At 57.5% G+C, this 26,761-nt stretch overlaps 1 protein-coding gene across 10 annotated transcripts in view; it reads left to right on the top strand.

The window, feature by feature from the left end:
• Positions 1-26,761, top strand: part of LOC104011075 (ankyrin repeat and fibronectin type-III domain-containing protein 1) — a 264,593-nt gene that overhangs the window by 219,762 nt on the left and 18,070 nt on the right. For 7 of the 10 annotated variants that reach the window (XM_087731748.1, XM_087731749.1, XM_087731747.1 and 4 more), the window contains one exon: positions 3,889-4,017. The exons of 2 other annotated variants lie outside the window; for them this stretch is intronic. In XM_087731748.1, the coding sequence (XP_087587874.1) occupies positions 3,889-4,017 (129 nt within the window). Of the gene's footprint in view, positions 1-3,888; positions 4,018-12,629; positions 12,706-26,761 lie in introns of those variants that run through there. One more of the 10 variants, XM_087731753.1, reaches the window with a different exon arrangement.

Genomic DNA, 26,761 nt, shown 5'->3' with positions numbered 1-26,761 from the left:
ATAATTATTTCTGGGGAAAAGATGCTGTGTTCTGACTTAAACGCTGACATGGGACTCTGAACATGTGTAATCTGGCTGACAGATGGCAAGTCATAGAGGTGTGATTTATGATACAGCACAGTAGCTGAACAACCTTCTCTGGTTGTCAGGAGACAATTCTTCCCAGCGCTGTGGTTGATGTTTCAATTGATGGTTTTCCCCGCGTGTCCCCTCAGCTCCTCGGCGGTGTGCAGGGACCGCCGGGGAGCCTTGGCAGGTGCCGACGCGGCAGGCTGGGTCCGCCAAGCCCCAGCAGCACCGATGCTGAGCTGCTGCAGAGGTGCTGCTTCTTATGGCGGGGTGGGCAGGTCACCCCAGATCCTGCCCGGGCTGGACCATGAGCACTCCCATGCAGCGGGCAGGGCTGGGGGAGCGGTGCTGGCCTTGTCCCCGTCCCATGGCTGGGATGAAGCTGGCTCAAGGCAGCGGTGGCTCCTTGGGGCTGCCTGTTCCCCAGACTGGCACTTGTGGTGCCGAGCGTGCTGTTACTGATGGGAGACGGCACGAAAGTCTTGCCCATCAGTGAAGTGCACAAGAGGACAGATGCCGACAGCCATAGGGAACCTGCCTTACTCACACGGCCTCTCTGTGCCTCAGTTTCCCTGCTTCTACCTTAAGATCCCTAACGCTGATCTTTCTTAAGTGACGGGGGCATCTATTAGTGTTTGGAAAGCACTTGGGAAGTAAAAGTGTGGTCCCAGCAACACCCTGCTCCCCGTGTTAGAGGCTCACTGCTGCTGGCACCCGCAGAGCGCAGACCCCAGGCACAACGCCCAGCATGGCTGCGGGAGCACCCTGACCCTGGGAGCATCCCGACCCTGGGAGCATCCCGACCCTGGGAGCATCCCCGCGCCGGGAGCATCCCGATCCCGGGGGAGCGGAGCAGCCCCAGCACGAGGAGCTCGGGGAAGCTGACCCACAAGCAGGGCCTCGGTGGGGTGAGGGGAGCGGGGCAGAGCATGCTGCCGGCGGCGGGCTGCGTTTGCCTGCGTGCAGCCGCGGCAGAGCAGGTATGATTCATTCCCTCTTCTGCAGTACAGTTTATGTAAAGCAGCACTGTATAAATAGCCAGATGATACTGTAATGTGCTCCTGGCTTTCTAATTAGCGATGCTTCTGCTGGAGCTTTTGGGTCCAGCAGAGGTGAGAGGAGGCCGTTTCGTACCAGGCTGAGAGAAGCTGGATGAGCTTCTGACAGCTCTCGAGGAGGAGGTGCTGGCCCGTCAGAGCAGTCGCAGCCATCTCCCTTAACCTGGCTGTGAGCAGTTGGAGGTGGTGGGTGAGCTCCTCTGTGTCTGGGCAGCTGCTAGGCTGGAAGGTCGGTCTAGAGGGTCAAAGCAGCACCCAAAATCTCAAGATTCTTGGTCACCTTCTGGCTTGCGTGATGCCATGCCATGGGGGGAGTGACGGCGAGGCCGCGTGCCCCCGAGCACCGAGGTGGCTTCTCCAGCCCCACTGGCACACCTCGCATGGGCCGTCCCTACCCCAGGGACTTACAACGCTCCTTCATGTCGAGCCCTTTCGGCACCTCACTCTTTTCCCCTGCCAGCTCTTGGCGATGCTGTTGGCTCTGTCCAGTGGGTGCTCCTTCCCTGCTCGGGGCAGGTGGATGCGTCCAGGTGAACCTCCTTGGTGTGTAATTGTCCCGGTCGGGCTGATCGCAAGAGGCATGTACCAGCACGACAGAGGCACTTGTTTGTCGCGGGGGTCAGCTGCCTTCTTGCATCCATGCAGGTGGTTTGGGACTTCCCAGCCCCCCATCCCTGCTGGGGACCAGTTTGGGGGGGGCGGCTGTAATGGTGCAGGGAGCGTGGTGGGGATGGGGTGAGCATAGCAAACAGGACAGCGTTCTCCAGGCAGTCCCCAAATCTGAGGAGATCAACATCCCCAGCGTCCTGGCAGCTGGGGATGGAGCCCGCACCCCTGCAGGGTAGCAGGAGCCTCTCCTGGGGAGGTGGAAGGCTGGGCGGTGTTAGGACGGCCGCAGTGGCAACAGTCCAGTGCCACCAAGGAGGTGCCATAGGAAGCCAGCAGCGCCCATTCCCACCACCCAGCCCCATCCCTGGGTCAGCCCCGAGCCGCGCTCGCCCCGGGGTCCACACCACACTGGGGGCTGCTGAGGAGCATCAGCGGTCAGCGCCCATGCCCCTAAATTGGGATCTTATTCATTACGGCCGAGCTTGGACACCAGATCAAAGCAGGGGCGGGGTGGCGGGGATGGTGTTACTGCAGGGCTCTGCCCGCTGGGCTTTCACGAGGCGCCTGGATCGCTTCTCTTCGAACGCCTCTTCCTCCAGCTGTGAGCGGGGGAAAGCTGGGGCTTGGGTTTCTTGTTGGGTTTCTTTTAAGGCAAACCTCATCCTTTACATCAAAGTAGTATTTCTTCTCAAGAATGTAAAGAATGACCCTGGAAGGTCTGAGTGGCTCTCTCCCGGCGGTGATCGGAGAGACGAGAGCCTTCTCCAGAAAGCTGTCTCCACCCTGTCCCCAGCAACAGCAATTCATAAGCTGAAAAATAAATCAATAACCAGAGTTAATGAATTGAAGATGTCTGTGTTTAAAATGTATCAGGAAAAAAACTGTTAGCTGGTCGTGGTTGGCTTAATTATTGTGAGGGAAGGCAGGGAGCTCTCGTTTCTGAGAAATACCACCTTCTTTTCTTTCTTTTTATGGAGATATTTTGTTTGGTTGAAGCCGGTCAGGACTCGAGAGGAGAGGAGGATTGGCTTTAGCAACATGTGTAGGTTCAAGGTCTCCCCCCAGGTCTGTCCCTCATCCCCCGGGACCTCTGTCAAATCGCTCCTGTCCCCTTCCCTGCCCCGCCGGGGCTGGCTGAGCAGTGGGAGCGGGCGGTGCTGGCGCAGGACTGCAGGAGGAGAGGCAGCGGCCGTGCCGGCGTGCGCGGCAGGGCTGGCAGACAGCACCAGTGCCACCAGTCTGGTCGTGTGCCCAAGTTGGGGTGTCCCAGCTCCCCAGGCTGCTACTCCCTTGCTCCCACTTCTGCTCCCAGTGAATTGGCAGCAGGGACAGGTTGTGGCACCGTGTTCGGCTGCAAGCCAGGGGTGCCAGCCCTCGGCACAGCGGGCACCAGGGTCTCTGTGTGCCATGGACTCAGAGATGGTGTGGTTGTGCCTCGGGACAGCAGTTCTTTTCTGGAGAGAGCCGGGGTAGAGTGGAGTGTGTGGCATGGCCCCAGAGCCCGGGGATGCCTTTCTCCCTGGTCCCAGGAGCTGGGAGTGATGCTGGAGCATCGTGCCCGTCAGGAAGGGGCTTTGTCGGCACAGATGGGTCCTGCAGCTGAACCCGTTTGCTCACAGGTGTTTCTGTTTCCTCCTCTGAAACATCTCCAATGTGGGCTGATTTCCACGGCAGCCCTCAAGAGGAAAGCCGTCTCGGTGTTTGAGAGCCCCAGCTGGGAGTCCCAAGGGGCTCTGGGGTTTCTCTGAAGGAGCGTGCGGCCATGGCAGAGGTCTGCTTTGCTTCTCTCCACCAATGCTTCCCACTGGCTGTCGCCAGTTGGCATTGGGGCAGGAGCATATGACCTAGGGAGGTGATTTTGCTGCAGCAGGGAGCAGGACCCAGCACTAAGTCAGCCTGCCAAGCTCGCAGCTTCAGTTTTGCTAACAGCACACCATGGACCCGTGCTGGTCCTGGCTTTGCAAGCGATGCTAAACCTGCTACTGCTCCCCTTCTTCCCCCCGAGGCCGGTGCCGCCCCATCCCGGTGCTGCTGACCCTCGGGGAGCCCCCTCCTTTCAGCTCCGAGCATCACCCGGCTTTGTGCCATGGACCTGCCGCTGGGAGCCGGGACGCTTCAGTGACATTAACGCCTTTCCTCTCCCCTTCCCCAGGTCGGAAAGCAGCCTCTCTAGGTTTGCCCACCGCTTGTCGGTTAAGCAGAAGCAGGAGAAGAGAAGGAAAGCTGAGTATGCCTCGGCCGAGCTGTCTGCCTTCCGGCCCAGGTCTCTGAGCATTGAATGGTAAGAGCTGCAGGGCAGGGCTGGGGGACAGGAGCTCCTGCCTCTCCAGTCCCCCTCCTGTCCCCTGTCCCCACCGCCGCCACTCTGTCCCTGTCCAAGCAACGTCCCATGGGACAGCACCCCTTCAAACCCCTCCATCCGCTGCAGAAACTTCCCCAGGGTATAGAGCCAAAACAGCCCCCCTCGCCCCAGCGCAGGGAGCAGGGGGGAGCCTGGGGCGGCTCCTTCCTTGGGGCCATGGGGGCATTTTGGGGCTCGTGTGGGACGCAAACATGCGTGTCTGCTGGGCACGTGAACGCACAACCGCTGGCAGCCCCCGCCGCTGGCTGCTCCTCTCCTCTCCCCTTCCCTCCCCACCCTGCACTGCCCGATGCACCTCTGTTGGATAAACCAGAGCCGAGCGCCGTGGCGGGACGGCCGTACCTGGCATGGGGGCACTGGGAGCCGCAGGGGCTCCCCACCGGCGCCGTGCCCAGGGTGAGTGGGGTGAGAGTACGGGGCTGCCCCAGCACGAGCCACCCTGCGGGGCGGCCCCGTTTGCCCGCCCCGGAGGGATGCAGTGCTCCCTTCTTCCCCAACACTGCAGTGCCCGTGGGGCCCCTCGTGCCGAGCACAGGTCTCAAACTGCAGTCCCTGCTCGAGCAGGGAGTCATTTATCCCGGGTTTCTAAGCTCTGATGCAACAGCCTTGGAAGCAGATCACAGTCAACCCTCCCAGCGTTAGAGGTGACCTGCTAAGGATATTTAAAAGAACTGGAAATTGCATTGCTTTCTGCTTCCTTAGATGGATAAAGGAGGATAAAACTTAAAAAAAAAAAAAAGTAAAAAATAAATGCTTAGAAATTGCAAGAATGTCGAGTTTGGTTTTCGTTTTCCCTGCTTTTTTTGGAGATCTTTCTGGCATTTATTGTATGTTCTAACACTTCAGTGTGAGGTTGTGGAGTCCTCCTCAAAGGCTTCCTCTATCTGTGAGGTTAGTTAGGCATCAAAGCTAACTAGGTATTAATGAGGGCAGACAAAGAATTTAAGCTATTTGGTGACAGATTGCTTTCTTCTCCAGTTGCACAACTTTCTTCCCTTTGCTGAAACGATGTCATTGGGAAAGCTGTTCTGCAATTACTATGAATCTTCCAGATAGACAACTATGTGAATTTGTAATATGCCACATAGGAAAAGAAGCAAAGAACTCATTAAAAACAATCAGAGCTTCTCTTTATTCATAATAAAGAAGCAAGAGAAGTCAGTAAATCTCTTCTCTCCCTTTAAATGTCTATTTGAAGCCCCCAGATCCCTTTTTAGCCCTGCTGTGTCAAGGTATATTTGTGGTACATTTTCACTCGCTCTGTAGCATCTTCCTGGGGGAAACCATCTGTCCTGTATCAGTTTGCAAAGCACCTTGTACAGCAACGACACCGCAGCAGTGGAAGATGATGCTATTTTATGGGGTTTTTGTAAGGCAGCTTGGAAATGAGGTCTCGGTGAGGAGGAATCGCCTTTGCCTTTGGTTTGCCATGTGCCATCGTGTTGGAGATTGAGGCTGGAAAGCGTGAGGCCTGAAAGAGAAGGATGTGCTGCCACCGCTCCTGCAGGGACATAGGCATGGCTGGTCTGGATCTGCCGGCAGGGGGATAACTGCCCTGCGGCCGTGGGTTTTACCCGTGGCTGGAGACATCCTGAGCCGGATCAGACGTCCGCCCTGGCAGCCGGGCACGGGTGGGCCGTGGCGCTGGGACTCGGGTGCTGGGGCTCGGTGGCACTCTGCGGCAGGACACAGCAGAGGAGTGACCCAGGGGGATCGCGGTGGCGAGGAGCTGGGTGGGCAGCGCAGGGCGAGGACCCTGCCCGCCGCCTGCTCCCCGAGCATCTCGGTGTGCTTGCCAGTCCTCTCCCCGCTGCCGTGGTTAAGCAGACACCCCAGGAGCTGTGCCAGCTGTGTTGTTGCGGGGCAGGAATTTAACTGGCTTTCACGTGCACGCAGCCAAATTCCCAAAGAGCAGCTGGCGGCACCTGCACACGACGCACAGAGCGCTGCCTCCCTGGCAGGACAGGCACGCTGCAGGCAGGTTTTCACGGGTGACAGCAGTGTGTGTGCCCGGTCCACACGCACATGCTTGCCCTCGGGGAGGCACTTGGAAGCTTTTCGCATGCAAGCACCAGGCTCCTCTGCAGCTGCGTCCTGCAAAGGGTGCACCAGGCCTGTTCCCTGGGGTGACTGTATGTCTTCAGGGCTCCGTGAGCATCGTAGCAGGACCAGCATCCTCGGTTAGTCGCTCCAAACCGTCGTGCTGACACAGGGGAAGGGCCTTCGGAGCCACGGCTGTCGGTGCCCCTGCTTGCCCTGTGCTTTGCACGGGAGGTCCTGGGCTGCAGGCAAGGCTGCTGGGCGCTGTGGCCGATGGGAAGCGTGGCTCCTGCCCTTGCAGATCTACAGATGCCTAATTTGGCTTCCAGAGCAAATATCTACATGCATCTAAATCTGTATGTATTTATGAGCTTAACCCAAAGTCACCACTGCATCGTTTTACCTGCCTCTGTGCAGAGGGTGGACATCCACGCTGTCTGTGGTGGGGGTTCAGCTCATCCCACGCGGGCAGGAGGGGGATGGAAAAGCGATGGACCATGTTTTCCCAAATTAGCGGCTTCTGAGAATCCTGCCCATCTTAATCCCAAGGCTTGAAGGCAAGGAAGGGCTTCTGGACCTGCTGTTACCTGTTGCCAAGGAGGAGGTAGAGATTATAAGCACAACATCATCAATGCCTGTTGCTTTGAAAAGCTGGGTGTCAGTCTGGTGGAGGGATGAGCGTTTTCTGCCTCAGATTCCTACCAAAACACCATCAGTCCAATGCTTCGTGTCTCTGCCATAGTGGAAAGCATCCTTACCTCTCATCCCTACGCAGGGCAAGATGAGCCAGTTTTCCATCATTCCCAGTTGTTCCGGTGCTCAGGTAGGACTGGATGGAGCCGAGGTAGAAGAGAAGGAGCTGTACAGCATCACAGTGTCTGCGTGACACCGTGTCCCCCACGCTGAGCACTGCCAGGTAGGATGGGGACAACAGATCCCTTCATCTCCCCTTGGCCCTTCTCCCTGTCCCTGGGGCCACCTGGAAGCCCTGCAGGGCAGGGTCCCTCGGTGATGGCGGCTCTCGGGGCCAGGAGATGCAGTTATTTGCTGCCACAATAAATATGGTGTTGAATGTCCCACACTGCCTACCCAAAAGTGCAGGGATGCTCCTGTCGCAGGTCTCACAGTCCATGTGTCCGTCGGAGCACATCTCCCCGGCTTGCCGGGTGGGACGCGCTCACGGGTCGCGTTTCTCCCCGGGGAACAAGGCAGGCTTTATTTGCACGACACGTGTTTATGTGCTGCACTGGGCAAGCGGAGCGCGGTCCTGCTCCCGAGCGCGGCCGTCAGCAAGCGAAGCCTCGTTAGTTCCACTTATTAAAAAAAAATTGCTGGGGGAGAGGGAGAGAAGGCAGGGAAAAAGTGAAGTATTGAGAAAACACTTCTTTCATTCATATGTTGTTTACTGAAATAAATACTTCATTATTAGGCTTTTTTTTGGCTATTTTTTTTAAAAGCCAACACCACAAAGTCCCCAGTGTTCGGGCCCGTGAATGTGCCGTATCACCTCAGCCCGTTGCTCCCGCGAGCCGGTGTCTTGCTGCCGGGAGGTGCTCGGAGAGAAGCACCACAGGGAGCGGGGCAGCGCGAGGCTTTCCCAAGCTTGGGGAGGAACTGGGGGGCTACTCCTGCCAGGTTTTATTTAGCTTTGCCGATGCCTTTCTCCTCCTCTTTGCTGGACAGTGCATGCTGTGGCTCGCGGGGCACCAAGGCAGCTTGAGCTCCAAATGAGGCAAAAACTGGCAATTGAGGCAAGGAAGGACTTTGGGTCCGATTTATTAAAGCCCTGCTTTCTACTAATTTAGCTCCAAAGCCTAAATAGCACGAAGGCGTGCAAGACAAAAACCCTCTTTATCTGAAGCTCACCACCTTCTGCTGTTGGAGTGAAGACATCGAAAGCTGGCGGCTCCCGTGGAGACCTCCCACTGTCCCTACAGCAACCCCAAAACGCCATCAATCCCTCTTCTCCCCCCTTAGGGTGAATCGAGGCAAAGAGAGCCTCCTCTCCTCTTGTGCGTGTCACCTGGGCAATGATCCCCGTTTATCTTTCCTGTTAAGCGAGTCGTAATCCAATAAAAGGGCTGCAATCTGCTGGTTCCCTCTTGCCTGCGCGGAGCCTCTGTCCCGCTCTCGCATCCTCCCAGCTCTGGTGCTCATCAGTTCCAGCCCCGGCAGGTTTGTACTCCTGGCATCCTTTTGTCTCTTCCTTTTTCTTTCCTACCTCTTGGTCTCGTTTTCCTTCTTCCATTTGTTCCTCTGCTTGTCCTCCTCCCCACGCTCTTTTTCCCATACTCACCTCTTGTTGTCCACCCTGATTTTCCTCTCTATTTTCTTCTTCGTGGTTATTTACTTCTACTTGCTGCCTTTTCTATTTGAGGTCCTCAAGTTTTTCATCTCGGACAGCCTCCCTGCGATCCGTGGTCAGAATAGCCTATTCCCATGGTGGCTCAGGAAAAATGCAGCGCATTCCTCGCTTTCCCCATCCCCTTATCTCGGTTCTGCTCGTTGGCTGCCCACCACGAGCCGTTAAAGCAACGCTGGCAGGAGCGTGTTGTCTGGTGGTTAGAGGCAGCCAGCCGGCTCGGGTTCAGTCCTGCCTGCGTCTTGTTTTGCTGCCTGACCCCTGGCACGTTGCTGAATCGCAGCTCCTCGCTTCCCCTCTCCGCAGAGGGGGATGCGCAGAGACCTGCCTGCTCAGCGGCTCCGAGCGCAGACCGTGCCCACCTGGGTGGGAAGGTGCGGAGTGGTTTTCCTGTGATGTCCCAGCACTGGTGCTGAGCGTAATGGCTGGCGGGCATCCCCCTGCCGTGGGGCCGCGGTGCCACGAGGACAGGAGCTGCAGCCGCCGGGCACAGGAACCGCGCTGGCACCATCGGGCTGGCAGAGGTGGCACACGCGACTGCTGCCGTACTCTGCCCCGTGTTTCAGGGTTGGCTATAAAGCAAAAGGCTTTTAACGGAAGAGCTTTCATGAAAGTTATTTAAAATTCTATAATGCAATAATATTTCCCCCTTGGGTTTAAGTGGTCTCGTGTGGTGTAGAAATTCTCCCTAAACTGCTGTGCTGGGTATGAAATCTGTGCCATGGAGACGCTTGGCGCTGCTCAGCCTCCTTCCATAGCTGCTGTCAGCTGACGTGGGCAGACAGCGCGGACGACCTGTCCCCATCGGCAGGCTCTTCGCCTTCTGGCACCCAAGTGCCCTGGTCCGGGGGGCTGCAGAGCCCGTGGGAGGTGCTGAGCTGCCGGCTGATCCGCCTGGCTGTTCCCAAGCCAGTGCACTGGGGAGCTGCTACCGCAGAGCTCGGCAAGAGCCCTGTGCTGTTTCCATCGCAGTAGTCTATGGTCCTACAGGACTTTCCCCAGGAGTCTTTGCTTGACAGTCATCGGTTTGCCAGGGGGAGCCAGCACAAAGTGAATTGTCAGCAACTTTTTGGGAGACGGGGAGGAGCAGCACCGTAAAGACAGAGGACTCAGAGCTCCTCTGGGTTTCACAGCCCTACTCAAGCTTTCTTACTCCTGACTTATACCACATATCCAAGAGGAGGCTTGGAGCCACTTCTCTTCCCAGCCGAGGAAGCTCTTAGCCTGAGTGAGGGAAAATAAGAGGGAAAACCAGGCCCTGAGCCTTTCAGTGGAAGGGGAAGGAGTGCCAGAGCCTGGGAGGTGTGTGGGCATCTGGGAGCCAAGAGATGCCGTGGGCAGGCTGAGATGTGGGCACCGCGTCTGCACTGGCTGTGGTGTGGGGCAGCCAGCCCTGCCGAGAGCTTCGCCTCCCCCAGCCCACCAGTCCTGGCCATCGACCCAGGGTGAAACACAGCCGCCCCCGGCTCGGTTGTGCCGAGCGCAGGTCCTGGACGGGCCGGCACGGCATTGAAACGAAACGCGAGGCGCTTTGTCTCGACTGGGAGCGCTTTAAGCCCTCGCTTGGGAACAATGGCCAAGCTATGGGGTCATTTGTTCTGGTATTTCAGCAGCTCCTCATGATTTATGGGATGTTTTGTTCTGCTGCTTGTCTTAGCTTCCCCCTCTCCACCCTCCCCGTCTCCATCCCTTCTCCATTTCAGCTCCTCCTCCCCCCGCTCCCAATTCCCCTAATAGCTGTGGAGCCTCTCTGCCTTATGAAGTCATGGTATCTGTGACTTATTGAATTAGCCGTATAGGAGCTGGACGTCCACACCGTGCTGTGGTCTGCTGGGGCGTCCCGGCTGCCCGGGGAGCCAGCCCGCAGCAGGGCCCCTCGCCCAAGGGCTCCGGGCAGCCTGAGCTTCCCCCTGCATGGCAGATTGACGTTGCCATCAGCAGGCCGCTAGAAAGTCATTTTATGGGTGATAAATGCGGTTGAGAGGAGCTGCAGCCCCAGCGAACAAGGACAGCCCTGTCTGCAGAGACCCCCCTGCACCGGGGCAGGAGGGGGGCTTGGCTGCCTGCTCCCGGTGCCACCACCCCCTGCCCTCCCAGGACACCTCTCCATGGGCGAGGGGGACACCGGTTAGGGAGCCCCAGAGCTTTCGGTGTTGAGCTAGGCGTGTGGTTCCAGAGCTTGGCTTTATCCCCGGCACCCTGAGGATGGCCATGGTCAGTGCCTCTGGGCGGATGGAGGGAGCAGGAGTTTGCCCTCCCCCAGAGGTGGTGTGACAGTGATTCACCAGGGACGGTGAGGGACTCGCTGATGGGCATGGGGAGGAGCGAGCCCTCAAAATATCTCCCTGAAAGTTGGGTTTGCCTTTAGGAAAGCATTTGAAAGGAATGATTTATTTGCGGAAAATCACCTTTTATTCTCATTACCGATGAGTCATCTGCAAACAGATAGAGGCTGAAGGGTAACTGCTGTTCACGGTGATACCGATGCTCCTGCTGCAGCCCAGGCAAGGCTTTAGAGGAGTCGTGGTCCATGCAGCTCCACTTCTGCCACGCCGTGCTGTGGGCAGGGAGCTGGGAGCACCCCGGCCGGCGGGGATGGGTGGGAAAGGGGGGCAGCACAGGGGGAGTCCAGGGCTGTGCAAATCTGTAGGGTCTGTGCAAGGCTTGTGCCTCCGCTCCTGATGCCACAAGCCTCCATCCACCCAGGCTCTGCTTGTGATTGCGATGAGGCTGGAGAGGTTGGGAGAAGACCAAGGGCTGGATCCTCTCTGTGCGCAACGTTGTGACCTGGTGCCGCGGGCGCTGGCTCCAGCCCGTCCAGTGGTCCTGTCTGCCTCTGTTTCTCATGTCACTTCAGCAGGAAAAATTGAGCCCTCTGGGAAAGTGGCAGAAGGAAAATGTTCACAGAAGACCGATGTCCAGGTTCTCCCTGTCTGGGACCGGAGCCCTCAGCCAGATCCCTTCCTCACTGAGAGCACAGGAAGCAAATATCATTTATTTAAAAGACAAATTTAAAATATTGTGTTGATAGGTTGTTCTGGCCGCTTCCCTCTGCTGGTAGCGGGTACCTCCAAGCCCCGCTAAGATTATTTCTCAGCACAGCATATCCATTATCCTCAGCACACTTTGATTTCTCTCAAATAGCCCAGTTAGAATCATAGAATCATTTAAGTTGGAAAAGACCCTTAAGATCATCGAGTCCAGTCGTAAACCGAAGACTATCAAGTCCCCATTTGCCTGATTTGTTTTGTTTTATTCTCATCATCTCTCTGCCATTTCCCATGGCTTGGATCTGCAAAGCAGGATGGATGCCTTGGTCCCTGCTGAGGAGTGTGGAAGATGCTCTTCATCCTGCAGGATCTCCTCTGGTTCTTCTCCATGGCTGTGCCCATGCCCAGACGGTGCCAGTTGCCTGGATTTGTACAGCAGGCAGCCCGAGCCCCACGGTTATGCTGGGGGGAAAGCGCAGAGATGCCACAGTCCTTGGTATGAAGGGGAAACCTCATGGATGTCTGAATCGCAGTGTGAGTCAAGCCCTTCCTGATAGCCCCGTGGATCCTCCACACCAGCTGGTATTCCCATAGTGTCAGTGTGCTGGATTTGGAGGGTCTTGGCTCTCACAGTCTTCTTAGCCAGCACACAAAAACCATCTCAATGTATTTCTTTTAGTGGGAACATCGATAACAGTCCTGGTTTCCTACTAGTGGTCAGGTCTTCAGACCTGCCAGCTTTGAACCTGAGCCGATTTGCACCTGGGGAAGGGGAGTGCAGATGAGTCGTGAGTCTGGAGCCGCCCCAGCAAGGCAGGCACTCTGCCCCAGCCCCGGGGCTGCCAGGCTGCGCTTCCCCCAGCCCTGGGGACAGCCGTGCCCTGGGAGCAGATGGGATTGCTGGTCTTGCTGCTGATGCTGCCGGGGACACTGGGGTCGGGAGGCGCAGGAGCATCAATGTTTCCAGATAGTCCTGACAGCCGGTACTTTCAAGGTGTCTGAGTACTTTTAATCCTCCCTTGTCCCTTAAACAGCGGTAGTCCCTGTCGCGCAGGTTTTCTCTGCTCTTAGATAGTTTCCTACTGGCTGAGACACTTCTGCCTGCCAGAGCTTCAGGAACCTCCTGTTTATCTTCCTGGAGAGCGTCTCGCAGTGCCAGGTCAAGCTTGGATGCTGGCAGGATGGGCAGCGCTCGGCAAGGAGGCCAAACTGGAGGTAGGAGTCAGACCAGGACACTTGGGACACAGAGGACCAGGTCCTCGGGTGTGGTGGGTTCTCTCTCCACCTTTGCTTGAGTCTTTCCTGCTACCTGCACACTCACTCTTCCCCATGACTTTGCTTCACACCCATCCCTCTTACCTTTCTTCTGCCATCTTACTTGCTTTTCAGAGGCGGTTTGTGAGCCCAAGTGAACTCCACATCTGCTGAGCCTCATGCCCAATGAAGGTCAGGGAGAAGCAGTTATGTTCCCCTCTGCTCATCACTTCCAGATTTCCTCCTGTTCTTCCACCATCATTGAAATACTCCTTCATCTACCCCCGTGCATCCTGCAGTAGCTCATCCCCAGGGGCATTCCTCTCCCCGTCCAGCTTTGCCTCTGTTGCCTTTATTTGCACGTTAATGAGGAGGGTGGGACGGGGATGAAGATCTTCTGCCACAAAGAGCTGTTGGCCAGCGTGGAGGAGGTTCATGCTTTACTTTGTCCAAAGTGGAATTGGACACCTGGCAGCAGCTGCCGCTGTCATCATGAGAAGCTGCACATGGTCTTTGCTCTGCCCATGGTGCGGAGGTTCACCTGAGCCCCCCCAGGTCTGTTCTGGCAGTCTGGTTTCCATCCAAGAAGTGTCCCAACAGGGCCTGTAAGGGCTCAGCAGTTTGTAGCTGGGAGGCAAGTCTCTCCTGCCTGAAGTCAGGGCAGGCTCCATACTGATGGTCTGCTGTGAAAAGCTGTTGTTTCTGAGCTTTGAAGGATGAACATACGACATTATGTGGTGGCATTTGTTAAGCGTGGCCACCAGAGCAGCTGCTGAGCTGAGCAGAGCTCCAAGAACCATCTCTTCTTGGTGTTATCAGATTGACTCTGGCCCACGGCCCCAAGAGGAGCCCTCATCATCTTCAGCGGGATGCTGTGGCTTGCTGGGTTGATGTTCTCCATGCAAATCCTACAGGTTTCTGAGTGTGTGGTTGTTGGAGCCTCTGAGATGGCAGGCACTGCAGGTAGATCTGGCAGCGTGGTTACTCGGCTCTTCCCGCAGTCTTGTTTCTCCTCTGCACCCGCAGGCTCCACATTTAAGTGCTAAGGTGGCCAGGGGAGAAATGACCCAGATGAGGAGAGAAATTCCCAATCCCAACTGACTCATCAAAGTTTCTGCCCTCCACCCGTCACAGAGGAGAGTGCCCTGGGCTGGGGGCCAGGGATGAAGCACTGGCCTGGGGGTGGAGGGGACCTGGCTTCTCCTGGCCCGCTGAGCGACTGAGGACAAGATCTGCCTCTCTTTGTGCCTCAGTTTCTCATTCGCTAAAAGGAGCACAGCAATGCTGACCTCTTTTCTCAGGCACTTTGAGATCTACTGATGAAGGCGCTGGCTGTTGCATTAGGACACTTGGTAACTGGGGTCTTCTGCTGGCAAACCCGTTCCCCCAGCCCCAGGGGCATGATGTAGGCAGGCTGCAAGCTCAGCGCTGGCAGGTTGAGCTTGCTGTTGCACTTTGTAAATTTAGGATTGCAAAGAGGAGGAAGAGGAGGCAGTTGTTCTGGTCAGAGGCAGTGGCAGGAGCGGAGGTGGCCGGATGACTCTTTCTAGGCCTGAGGAGATCTGGGCAGGTATAATCTTAAAACAAATTCTTTTGAGTTTAAATGCCATTGTGCTCGGGGCTCTGGAGTCAGAGGGTGCTCGCTCCTGCTGTGTGATGGAGCCTTCAGCCTTTCTGCAAGCCTGGCCTACATCAGAAGATGCAAGCCTTGAAAGGGGGACTCATCGGTGCGTCAGTCCCTGCTGCCTCGTGCCAGGGAACAGCCCCGAGGGCAGAGACAGCCCGGTGAGGCTTGGCTGGGTTTCTGGTGCTGCGAGGACTGCTCTGCCTCTGGTCCTTGTCAGCAGGTGAAGTCGGGTGAAGGCATGGGTTTGCTGGTGAGCAAGCAGGTCATCTGAGGTCCAGCACATGCCAAGGCACTGCTGGGGTGCACCGTCACTGCCCCGTGCGCCTTGTGAGCAGCCAGCCCACCTCCCGCTCCGTCCTCCCTGCTGCAAGCCAGGCTGCCCGCGCTGCTGCGCTTCGGGGGCAGCTCGGAGCCAAGTCCTGCCATGCCCCGCGCCCGGCGGGCACTTGCGGCTAGGAAAGCAGGTTTCCCGGTGCACTGAAATCCTGCGAAGCAGCAGACCGAATCCTGGGAAGCAAGGCGGCTGCTTCTGGACACAGATAAGCCAGCATGACATTTAGCTAATGCTCCTGCTTTCCCTGTCTATGCCCGGTGTCTTGGTGGCTGTCCAAGGGGCTGGCTTCTGACAGAACCTCGGCTGTGAGCATGTTCTTGGAGCTCCTTGAGCGAAGAGGTGGTTAAGCCAGTGGAGCACTTGCCTGCTTTCTGTGCGAGTGGAAGGCTGATGCTGCTAAGAGGTCCCATCCTCCCAGCGCTCTCCTGGCCCTGCTCTGCCCCACTCAGAGCTCTGGAGGGCTCGTGGCAAGCAGAAAAGCAGCTTTGCTCATGGAGCAGAGCTCCGCTCAGGTGAACTTCACATGAACTCGTGAAGTTTCTTTGGCCGCTTTCTTTCCTGACGATGCAGGCAGGTCAGGAGCAGGATGCTGTATTGCACGGGGACCCAAGGCTGCCTTCCTCATGCACCGGCATGCTCACCTCATCCTCCTGCTGTGCCGTGGAGGAGGTATCTGCTGCCTGAGCAGCTGCTCTTCACTCCAGGTAGAAACACCAGCAGCCGGATAGAGCTGTCCCTGGGCTGCACTGGGACCGTGCTGCCATAACTTCTGCTCTCCCTGGTCTTCGGGGGGTTGGTAGGCACCCCATTGCAGCACCAGGGCTTTAGTGACCTGCTCAAGGTCACCCAGGTGGTCTGCGACAGAGGTAAGAGTTAAATCCCCCTGCCTCATCCTGCTCCCACGTTTTACCTGGAAAGCACGCTTGCTAGCTTCTGTGTTCATGCCCCATCATGTCTGTCACCAGAAAAACCGGGGGTCAACGGAGGAAGAGGAACCCTCTGGGCTGAGGGCTTGTTGGCACAGTAAATTGCAAGGTGTGATTGCAGCCTGAGCCAGCCCGTGCCAACAGAGGGGACAAGGTGTGACATCCCAGGCCAGCATGTGCCAGGAGACAGTGGGCACCTAGAGGGTCTTTCCAAGTCCGTGACCATCGTGGTCCCAAGGGTGCTGTCTTGCAGTGCACAGCCAGGAGAAGCAGGGTGAGGAGGATGGTGGGATGAGCAGGGTGTCTCAGGAGCACGAGGGTGTCTCCACTGCCCCTGTCGCTGTTCAGGGGATGGCGAGGGGAGGAAGGAGATGGCAGCACCACTGTGTGTTGAGGCCACCAGCTCTGTGAGATGTTTCCCAGCCTCTTGATGATGAAGCCCAAGAGGTTTAGGTCTGGCTCGAAGCTCCTGCTGGATGTAACCATGTGAACAGGGATCTCCCAAGTGCTTGAGAGGTCTCTGAGGTGCTGGGGTCGGAGTGGTCTCCTGCCACCCTGTGCTGCCACCTCCCATCTCCAAGGCCACCTGCGGCCCTTGGCCCCTGCCACCCTTGCTCTTCTCTGCTGCAGTGAAGCCATCCTCCTGTGCCGCCGCGGAGGGGCGAGGAGGGCACCTCTCTCCCGACACGTTGATTGTAGACGGAGCCAGCAGGCGCCTGTTGTTGAGGCTGTATAACACTTTCCAGCGGAAGCTTGTTTGCTTATACCTTTGCCAGACTTTAACTGTTTGGGCTGAATTTTTCCATGCTCACTCTGCCTCAGGCTGAACTTTCTCTTTTTTTTTTCATTTTTTTCCCAAGTTTCAGCAGAAGGTTGGGGAAAAATGGTAGCTTTGCCAAATTTTTTTTTTTCTCCTGTCTCTTTGCTTGAGGACTTCTGGTGCCTCCATGCTTTGGAAAAGAGACTTGAAATTTGGCAGGGTTGGTGCATTCCTGGTGGAAATCAACACAGATTTGGTCAAATTGTTAGCCTCTGGAAAGCATGGTTGTGCATGCTTGGAGAGCTCTTCGGAGGCTAGTCTGAATGAAGTCCCCATCTTCTGTAAAGAGGCTGTGGCCACTGCACCCGCTGCTCTCCAGCTGCACCGGGCACCTCCCGGTCCCATCTCTAGAGGCACCCCCGTGCCCACGCGAGGTCAGGTCAGGAGTGGTGGCTGCAAGGAGCCCGACCGGTCGTTTGGTGCTCCTCATGAGCCAGTCTCAAAGCACACTACAAAAGACAACATTGTCTTTCTCTCCATTTCCCGTGCGTGGCAACTGAGGCGCTGGCTGCAGGCATCAACCTGCCTCTCGCCCTCAGCGGCAGAGCAAGGAACAGAGCTCGGGTCAGCTTGGGCAGTGTCTCGTCTCTAGACCAGGAGAAGCCGAGGCAACGCTCAGTGTGAGGAGAGAGCATTTCCCAGTGCTCCCACGTCCTGCGAGACTTCAGGAAAGGGCATTTGCACCCCTGCCTCTCCCATGGGTGTGCTTAGCAGCACTGGTCACATTGATGCACGGACGGATGTCCTGATGGTCAGAGGTTTGATCTGGTGATTACAATGCTTTTTAACATTGCTTTTTTATATTAGGGTGGAATCTTTTCTACTTGCTGTCCTGGGGGCTCTGACAATACCTCCATAGGCTCCGTTATCCTCAGCTTGAGCTTCTCCACCTGATGGTATCTCAAAGCTTTCTGCAGCTAGATGGAGAATAAAGTGACAGATGAGGTGGGAAAGGCAGTCTGTTGGCGGCATCAGGCAAACCTTGGCTGGAAGGAGGCCTGGCTGCTGCTGAGGTCTCCCCAGCTAGGGCTGTTACAGAGTGCTTGAGCCCTTGTGGGGTGTTTTCTAGCAAAATGGTAAAAAAAAGTTGGCTTCTCCTCTTGGACTGCGGCCTTTGGACCCTGACTCCACTGGAGATGCACAGAGGGAAGGTCGGCTCTGGCATACGTGAGTGCTTTTGTAGTTGGGTGGCAGTGAACGAGCTCCTCTGGCACTGCGCTGGGTGCTGCTGGCGTGACACCAGCAGCGGGGCTACGTGGTGGGGTTGGTCCCTCCTGTCAGAGGAGAAGACCCTGGTGGGCGCTGGGCAGGGAGCTGGTTGTGGAGCCAGCCGGGAGCAAATCCTGGTGCGAAGCTGTGCAGAACGGGAAGCCAGCCTGGGACATGCCACCGGCAGTCCAAGGAGATCCCCAACGGGAGGGTGGCTGTTCTTGGTGGCGGTGCCAGGGACACCCTGTGGGTAGCGGCCAACATGCCCAGCACTGCCGGCTGGCTCCTGCTGGTTGCCTTCCAGCGGGAAAGGGGTTTTCTGACTCCAGTAACATTTACCAGCTGGGCAGCAGCTCTGGAGCCGGGTGTGTGCGTTTGTCTGTTCTTCCATTGTGTCTTGGCCGTCGTCTCCTCCTCCCTGCTGAGATCAATGTCTGTGGCCTGCCTTTTATAACCCCTTTGGGTGCAGCTCTGGAAGTCTTCAGCCAGCGGTGCTGGTTTCCATCGTGCAGCTTCGGCGTGCTTGAGCAGCTTGGTCCCCGTCTAGCTGGATGGCTTGGGTAGGACGATGGACTGGAGGGGGGTTTCCACTAGAAGGACATCCCAGCGAGGGGCTGGGGAGGTCCCCCGGAGGGCTGCGAAGCGCAGGTGGGATGTAGTTGGCTGGGGATGGAGACCAGGCACAGGTATGGGGGAGTGAGCTCAGATCACCTCCAGAAGCCCTTCTTGGGCCAATTTTCTACAATTTCATGGTTTTGGAGAAGAGGTGGTTTCCGATGAAAGCCGGGTCTCACTAGCGTATTCTTCCTGGTGGCACCAGGTGGCGCAGGAGGGTAAAGGATTTGCTTGTCATCCCCCAGGTCTGGGTTCAAATTGATTGCCTCTCACTGCTGTGATGAGTCTGTAGGTCTCAGCCCCCACAGCGTGTGGCTGTGCCTCCGTGCCGGGGCGAGCTGCAGCCCCCGGGCCAGGCAGCGAGGATGCGGCTCCCAGGAGCCCCGTTTCCAGCAGAGCAAGGAGCTGAGCCAACGTTTGAACCGTAGCGGGGGGCCTGGGTGCGTGGGGGCTGCGGAGCCCCACTACCCCAGGAGCAGGGCACGGCGGTGCGGAGGAGCCGGTCTCAGGGGGGAGAGCGCCAGTGGGTCTCCGCGGGATGAGGAGGAGGCCGCGCAGGATGGTGCTCTGGTGCGAGGCCATGCTGAAACACACAGCATTCCTCCCGCACGCGCTTGAGCCATCTTGGAGGCAGATAAATCAGTGCTTCCTCCTGGCCCCCGGGGGCTCCCGGGTGCTTCGCTGGGGGGCGGTACACAGCAGCAGCCCTCAGAGGAGCTGGGGCAATGCCATCCCGGCCCCCGTGGCCCCTTCTCCCATGGGGTCAGCGCTCAGACGCAGCCGCTGGCCCCGCACGGGCTGGGGTTGCCACAGCAGCTTCTCCAGCAGCCTGCCCCGCTCCCTTCCAAGAAGTGGGTGTCAGGGCCTGAGCAAGGGGACGGGACCAAGCTTGGATGAGTGTGGTCTTACCTCCGTTTTCACTCCTCCCAGCATGGCAGCCAGGCCCTAGCCGCGCGGCTGCGCATCCCCGCACTGAGCATCCACCTCCTGCTCCGGCTGGGTCCAAGCTGGGGCCTTGCGACCCCACAGAGATATTTTTTTTTTCCCCTCCTTTTACCTTCAGTGATCTTTGAGGCCAGGCGTCGTATGACTCAGCTTTGCATTTGATACCCCCGAGTAGTTCGCACACATGCATCTGTGGCACAGAGCGGTGCTCGTTCCTGGCAGGCCAAGCTGGGATAGGGTTTCGTGCTGAAAGAGGGGCAGCGAGTCCCCACTGCTCATCCACTTTTAATATGCGGAAGTCTGATTTAGCCGGGATGGTGCCAGCAGGTTGGGGGTGTCTTCCAGAGTGCTGTTGATGTGCCCCAGCATCCCGATTTGCAAGATCCTGGAAGGACTGGAGGAAGCGCCGTTGCCGTGCAGAGCAGGTGCTCGGCCAGTCCCTCTGCGCTTTGGAAATCTGTCTGTCCTCCCGTCCCTACCTGCAAAGGTCCAGCTGGTTGTGTGTGCCAGAAGCATCGGGCACATTTTGGGTGCTGGGACTGACCTGCTTGTTCTGGCAGTCGGCACGGGGCACGGTCAGCAGAAGTTGACACCGACGTAGATCCTGTGAAGGGCAGTTTGGGCGCTGACCTTTAGGTCCTGTCCGTTTCTGCTGCCCGGTCCCTGTGAGCAGCTCGGGTCTGGAGGCAGCTCCCGGCTCGAGCAAGGAGCAGCCAGCCAGCCCCCGCGGCCGAGCGGCCTGGGCAGCGGCGCTGAGCTCCCTCTCTGGGGTGCTGAGCAAGCACAAGGTCACATCCCTGCAGCGCAGAGGTTTGCAGAGGGCAGAGGTTTGCAGGGTGCAGGGGTCTGCAGGGTGCAGGGGTCTGCAGGGTGCAGGAGTCTGCAGGGGGCAGGGGTTTGCAGGGGCAGGGTTGGCAGGGCGCAGGGGTGTGCAGGGCACAGAGGTTTGCAGGGCGCAGAGGTTTGCAGGGTGGCTGCGAGCCCCAGCTGAGCCGGGCCCCAGGGCTGCGCGCTTGGCTCTTGGCACCAGCGGACTGGCTCCGTCTGCCTCCTGCCCGGCAGCGGCAGGGTTTTCAGGTGGTCACAGGGCTGCGGTCGCACCCGGCGCTGCCTGTTGCTGCTGTGGGTACCTGGCGCCGGGGTGGCCGCGCAGGGCTTCCCCATGAGCTTCGGTCATGGCTCGGGGCAGCCCGTCCTGCTCAGTCCTGTCTCCATGAGGTTCCAGTTAAAACCAAATGCATTCTCCAGCCTAAGCTGCGCTGCTGTTTAAGCCCTTCCAAAAATGAAACAAATACCCACGGACTGCAATCCGAATTGCAGCTCAATTAGAGCTCGTTCCCAATGCGATCATAAAACCTCCAGTACGAAAACAAACAACCCAACCAAACCACATCCAAGCCTGACAGCATCCTCTGGAATGCCTTTAAAATAACAAGGGGGGCAGAGGAAGATGAAAGCGGCGTGGCTGGTGGGAAGAGGGCTCTTCGGCCCCGAGGGGCAGCCCGGAGGTGGGCTGAGCAGGTGTGGGGCAGGGCGCTTTGGGATGGGACCGGTGGGGAAGGGATGGCTATGATGGAGACAGGGTGGGATGGGGACCAGTGGGAAATGATGGGTGCGATGGAGACAGGGCAGCTTGGGGTCCATGGAGTAAAGGGTTAGGCTGTGTTCCCAGCAGGATTTAGTGGGGCGAGGAAGAGGAGGATGCATAGGTGTTTTGGAGCGTGGTGGTTGTGTTCTGAGCTGCTTTGATGGCGGGCGTTTGAGCAGGACAGGGGGGGCGCGGGGCTGGAGCAGGACCGCGGCGGCTGGAATGCGTGTCCCGCGTAACCCTGGCTTGCACCGAGTCCAGCCAGTCTGGTGCCGCGGTTCGGGTTTCACGGCGGACTTTAAACCCGGCCATATTTAGCGTGCGCTTCGCTGGCCTGTCAGGGAGGGGAAGCCACAGCACAACTAATAAAAAAAGCCAAACAAAAACAATGTAATTAAAGAGACTCAGCACTGTGTGTTCCCATAGCAAGAACATTTACCCAAGACTTCCTTGCTCAGATACTTAATGTCAAGCAGCAATTAAAGGCTGGCATTGTGGGGAGCGCAGCGAGGAGGGTTTACCCCGGCTGGGCGGTGGGAGCCCAGGGCCGAGCACAGCTCCCAGTGGCAGATCCACCATCCCCGGTGCCCGTGCTGGTGGGGAGGCATCGAGGGCTTTTGGCCCTGGGAGGTGCTGCAAGGACAAGCGGTGCCGGTGATGGGGGGATGCACCCCGAGCAGTGGCTGCTGAACCCCTCCAGGCAGCGACACCCTTGGTCTGTAATGCACATACCCACGTAGCTCAATCCCTGCAGAAATTTGGTAGCGCAAAAACAGAAAAGTGGATTTTCTAGGTGCGAGCCTCCGGGCAGGGCGGGCCAGGAGCTCTGCTGGGGTAAATCCTCATGGAAACAGTGAAGCCAGCGGAGCTGGGCTGGGGTGCAGAGCCAAGGGCCTGACATGGACGTTGCTTCTGTCCTCCAGCATCTCCTTCCTGAGCCAGGTCTGCGGATGGAACCTGTGCCAGCCTCTGGCGTTTTATGTTTCCCCTCCTCAAGGGATGACTCGGGGTGCCCAGAGCCAGGCTGTGCCAGCCGGTGCCCCTTCAGAGCAGCTCAGGGCTGGTGCTCATGGGCTGATGGGAGTCAGCATTGTCTGCCTTGGCCAGAGAGCCAACCGCTGCGCACCGTCCCTTAGCACGGTCCCCAAGGAGAGGTGCCCCAGCGTCCTGGCAGAGCTGCCCGAGGTGCGTGTGCAGGCAGGGCAGGAGCTGCCCAGGAGGGACGCGTGTGTGTGGGCATGGCGAGGACGGTGCCGCTTTGTGACTATGGCGAGCGTGCGATGGCAGTCCCGGCCACGATGGCAGACTGTCATGGGGGACCGAGGAACTGAAAGTCTGATCCTGGTCGTGTTTTAATGGGAGTTGAGCCACAGGCTCCTTCTGGGCTCACTTAAAAACAGTGATTGGGATGCTTAATTAAAAAAAAAAAAAGAAAGAGGCAGCAACATTATCCTGTGGCAGCAGAATTTGCTCGAGCGTCTCTGCTCCCTTCCTCCCCCAAATGTACTGCTGGGCCTGCAGAAACAGGGTGTTTTATGCGAGGCCTCCACAGACTGTCAGCAAGTGATCTACTTGGTTGGCTCTGAACCTCTCTTGGAGTCCTGAAGTCTCCGTCTCTCCCAGATTCAGAGCCTGTGATTTAGGAGGGAGGTACAGTGGGGCCGAGCCATGCAGCCAGCCTCTTCACTGCTGTGCTGCACTGGGGGACGTGGCCGTGCCTCGGGAGGACGCCGCTGACTCGCCAACCGGCCCCGTGATGCGGGACATCGCAAGTCCGGCCCATGTGCCTCCCCACTGCCATGGCCCCTCCGGCAGCCACGTGAGGGCTGGTCCCAGGGCATCCTCGCCGCACGCTGCAGCGCTCCCAATGCGAGCATTCCCCAAGGGATGCAAAAGCCTCCTGATTCGGGGAACAGCCGGGACAGCGAGGCATGACCCTGACTCCCTCTTGCTTCTTCAGGGGAATCCTCAACTTCTTCCCCTGCAGAGGTGCAGGGCGCTGATGTTGCAGATCTCGCCCAGGATGTGCTCTTCTCCTCCAGCTTATTCGGGTACCGAGCTGCTGGGAGTCCGCTTTCAAATCCAATGCCGTGCCATGATGCGATGGGCTGCGTGGCCGTGGGGTCCACTCTCTGCTGCCTTTGGTCCTGAGCTCCTCAAGAAGCACCTACATGCACCGTGGTGTGCCTGGTATGGAGACGGCAGAGACAAGGGCAGCCATACCAGCATTGCCGAACTGCTGCCTGTGCTTGGAGACACCCCGCGCCGACTCGGGTGCTGTGCAGCAGCTCCTGGCCGTGCACCACGCGGAGCTCCTCCGAGCACTGGGCTAATAGTGTTGGGCTTCTGGAGCTCAAACAAAAATGTACTGGCAGGAGCAGGATCTATATAAGTTAGTTGTTATTGCTAAACAAAAGAAGCATGCTCGTTTCGGCTCCGTTCAAAACAAAACCCAGCGGGTTTGCCAAGTGGGGAAGAAAGAGAAAATCTGTAGGAAACAAACAAACAGAGCCCAGGGTCTGGTTTGGTGCCTTTCCCTGGACCCAGGTTTCAATAAGCAAGTGCATTTTCCATGCACGCAGATGTTTCCGCGGAGCAGGAGTGTTCTCTCCATCTGTGCATGGCCAGGTCACCGCACGATATTTAAATACCTTTGCGGTCTGCCCACCGCAGGGTGGGTGACTGGTGTGCAGGCTGCTGCCGTCAGTCCCGCCACCTTGCAGGGATGCTAAGCACAGCATTTCGTTCTAGTTTTGAGTATGCCTTTTGATGGGTTATGAAATCCCACTCTTTTGGAAGGGCTCCCCGCTAGTGCTCCGTTTTGGATCCACTGTTTCCCCAGTCCCAAAAAATTTCTTATACTCAGGCAGAAAGAGTGGAAAATGCGAGTGCATCAGCATCTCCTCTTCGTGCTGGACGCTGTGCTTCTGGTTTGTGTCCCCATGAGCCGAGAGGAGCTCTTTTGTGTGTGAGGAGCTCAAGGGGATTCTGCCGTGGAGTATTTAGTGTCCGAGGGTCTGTGGCCGCGTGCGTTTCCCGCGCGTGCCGAGGGAGAGCATGGCCCCGGTCGCGGGGCCGAGTGTGCCCAAGCGAGGGGAGACCCCTCGCGCTCAGAGTTCTTTGGGAACAGCCGTGTGTTCACCTTGCCAGGCGATCTCTTGACACAAGCTCCCAGTTTGGGGTGAGGTAGGCTGGGTTGGGTTGGCTCTCCCTGACAACTGGTTTTTCGACTTCTCCTGCCCTTTGCCTTCATTGGATAACTCTGTGGGCTGAATTGGGCCACGGCTCAGGAAAGCATCCCTGGCAGCTTGTGCTAACGTACCACTGACATCCACAGCGGCACGAGGCTACAACGAGCTCTGCAAGGACCCAGTCCTTCTCCTCCTCTATGCCCCAAGCCTTCTCATCCTTTCAAAGCATTAACACCTCTCATACTCCATCCTTCTGGCTCTCTTTTTCTTGTGCACGGAGCCCCGCAGCCTCTCTCCCTGCTGCATCAGGCTGCAGACGGCGGGGAGCAGCTTCCCGAAGTGACAGCCGCCCACGCCGACCCCAAGGATGGGAGCGTGGCGCTGAGCTCATGTCTGCCACTGCGGGCTGGAGTCTGCTCTCTCGCTGCCAGCGCGGGCAGGCACCCGTGAGCTAATCCCTTCCACGGCCAGCGTGGGGGGTGGCGGGGACCGGACTGCCTTGGGTTTTGGCTGGAAGGCCATTGCCACCAGCGGCAGCGTTGCTAGCACATGAGCATTGTCACAGCCCGGGCTCCCACGGGTGGGAGGTGGCACGGGATGGCCACCGTGGTCGCAGCAGCCGCGTCTCATGACCTCCAGGTGGGATGGTCATTGCCTGCCCGTCCGGGTACCCCCAGCCCCTGTCCCTGAGACAGGAGCACGCGGCAGCAGGGAGGACAAAGTCCCCCTGGGGTTTGCGTGACCCTTGCAGCGGGCGCCCAGCGTGGGCCGTCCCCGGGGGTGCTCAGGGAAGGACGGCCGGGCCCCGCTGGGCTCGGGGCGGGCAGGGCTCCTTCCAGCCAGCCCGGGGTCTGGGCTCCGCCAGCGGGACAGAGCAGCCCTGTCTGACAGGGACTGGTTCTCTGCTGGAGGCTCAGCGAGGCTACGCCCTTAAACAAAATGCACTTAAAATCACATAATTACAACAATTATTAACACTGTTTACTAGGCCAAGATCTGCAGCATTGGAAACGTTAAAACCCAGAATATGCAGAAACCACAACATTATGAGCTACCCAGTGGGTTTGCTTGTGTTCGTTGCAGAAGGAGGGATAAAATGAAGTTGTCTTATGCACATCCACCCTCGTGTGCTTTAAAAAAAAATCCTCATTACACTGGTTTCATGAGATGGGTCTGGCCAGCCCCGGTGCACCCTTTAGCAGAACCTCAGCCTTTTCCATGGAGTTTGCTGGTACATGGATTTATGGCATTGCAGACCTGATGTCCACACTGCCTCCCTGACGGTTGCAAACACATCCCACGGCCAGAAAACTGAACTGCTGGGGCAGGCAAAGCACCCGTCCCCTGCTGCGGCGTTTGCAGTAGGTAGGTAAATAATTAGCAACAAGAACTGATTGTGGTTGAGATAAATTTAGTTCAGCTGCACTGAGACTATAAAGGCAGAGGGGGAGCTCCCAGCACCTCCCTGCAGGATGAGGCTGTGCCGCATCAGGTGAGCTGGTGTTGGCTGGTTGCACCTTGAGGGCACGGCATCTGTGGGTGTTGTTTTCAGCTATCAGTTGCTTCACTGCAAAGTTTAGCTCCAGATAAATCAAGACTGTTTCACTGAGTCCAGATGACTCATAACCACAGGGCAGGAAACTCTTTTATCTTTGGGGCAGGCAGTTTAATATAGATAGATGTTCACTCCTGGCCTCTGAATAATTTCTGTCTCTTTACTTCTCATTAAAAGCAAATCAGATGAGGGAAAACAGTGAGAAATTTCTCTGTGTCGCCTCTGTTTCTACCATCTCTGAGTGAACTTCCTCCAAATTGTGCAGTCTGCCTGTACTGGGTCATTTGCCATGTATTTTAATTGGCAGAAAAAGTGCTTTTGCTCCAAAGCATCGCTCCTTTTTAAAACCTTGATTCTGCAGGCATGGATGGAGCAGGGAGCTGTTGCAACAGGGTCTAACCCAGCTTCCAGAGAGGTACTTTTGGGGGTCTTCCTTCCTTTCCTGATGTGGGAGGGCATCGCTGCCCCCTTGGATGAAGGGGGACTGCAGAGGGACTGGGCACCTCCTCGATGAGCCTGCTAAAAGAGCTGTCTCCACCTCCGAGCAGCAGCCGGAGGTAGGGAGAGGAGGACTTGGGCAGCAGGGAGCTCTTATACGCAAGAGAAAAGGCAAGGTTTTGCTGGAGAGTCTCTCGAGGCGGGTATTTCTCTTTGCTAAGTGTGCCAGATAGCACTTTGCTTCGCGGGCTTGGTCCATGGGTCAGGACCTGCCTTCCTGGCTGCCTGTTCCTGCCAGAGTGCCCTGCCTGCACAGGCACAGGTGGCTCTTCTCTCTTAATTTCTGTCTACCAGTGACAGCAGAACTGCGTGATGCTTCTCTGCTCCTTTGATATCTGGGGTCTTGTATTTGCCGTCTGTAGAGGCTTGTACGAGCCGTGCGCGGAGCCCCTTGGCATGAGGAGTCTTCAGCACTGGCCACGCAGGGAGCTGCTCCGTGTCCATGATGAAGCATGATGTGCTCGGCCTGGCACGGCCGTAAGCTGAGGACTCTGCGTCCAGAGCCAGGCAGGTCCCAGTGAGCCCGGGGCTGGTTCTCCAGCACTTCCCTGGCTTGTGCAGGTCTCTCCCCACATGCTGATGCCCTCCTGATGGAGAACCGCTCCCCTTCTTCCCCCCCAGAACCAGCAGGACCCTGCTGCACAGATCTCACCAGCCTCTGCATGGTTACTTAGGGGTGTCTTGCCACCTGAAGCTCACGTGGTTGGTG

This window comes from Nipponia nippon, unplaced genomic scaffold (genome assembly GCF_047370975.1).
Source record: "Nipponia nippon isolate SJK-2023a ecotype South Korea unplaced genomic scaffold, ASM4737097v1 scaffold_5, whole genome shotgun sequence".
Taxonomy (NCBI): domain Eukaryota; kingdom Metazoa; phylum Chordata; class Aves; order Pelecaniformes; family Threskiornithidae; genus Nipponia; species Nipponia nippon.
This window is presented reverse-complemented; position numbering and strand designations above follow the sequence as displayed.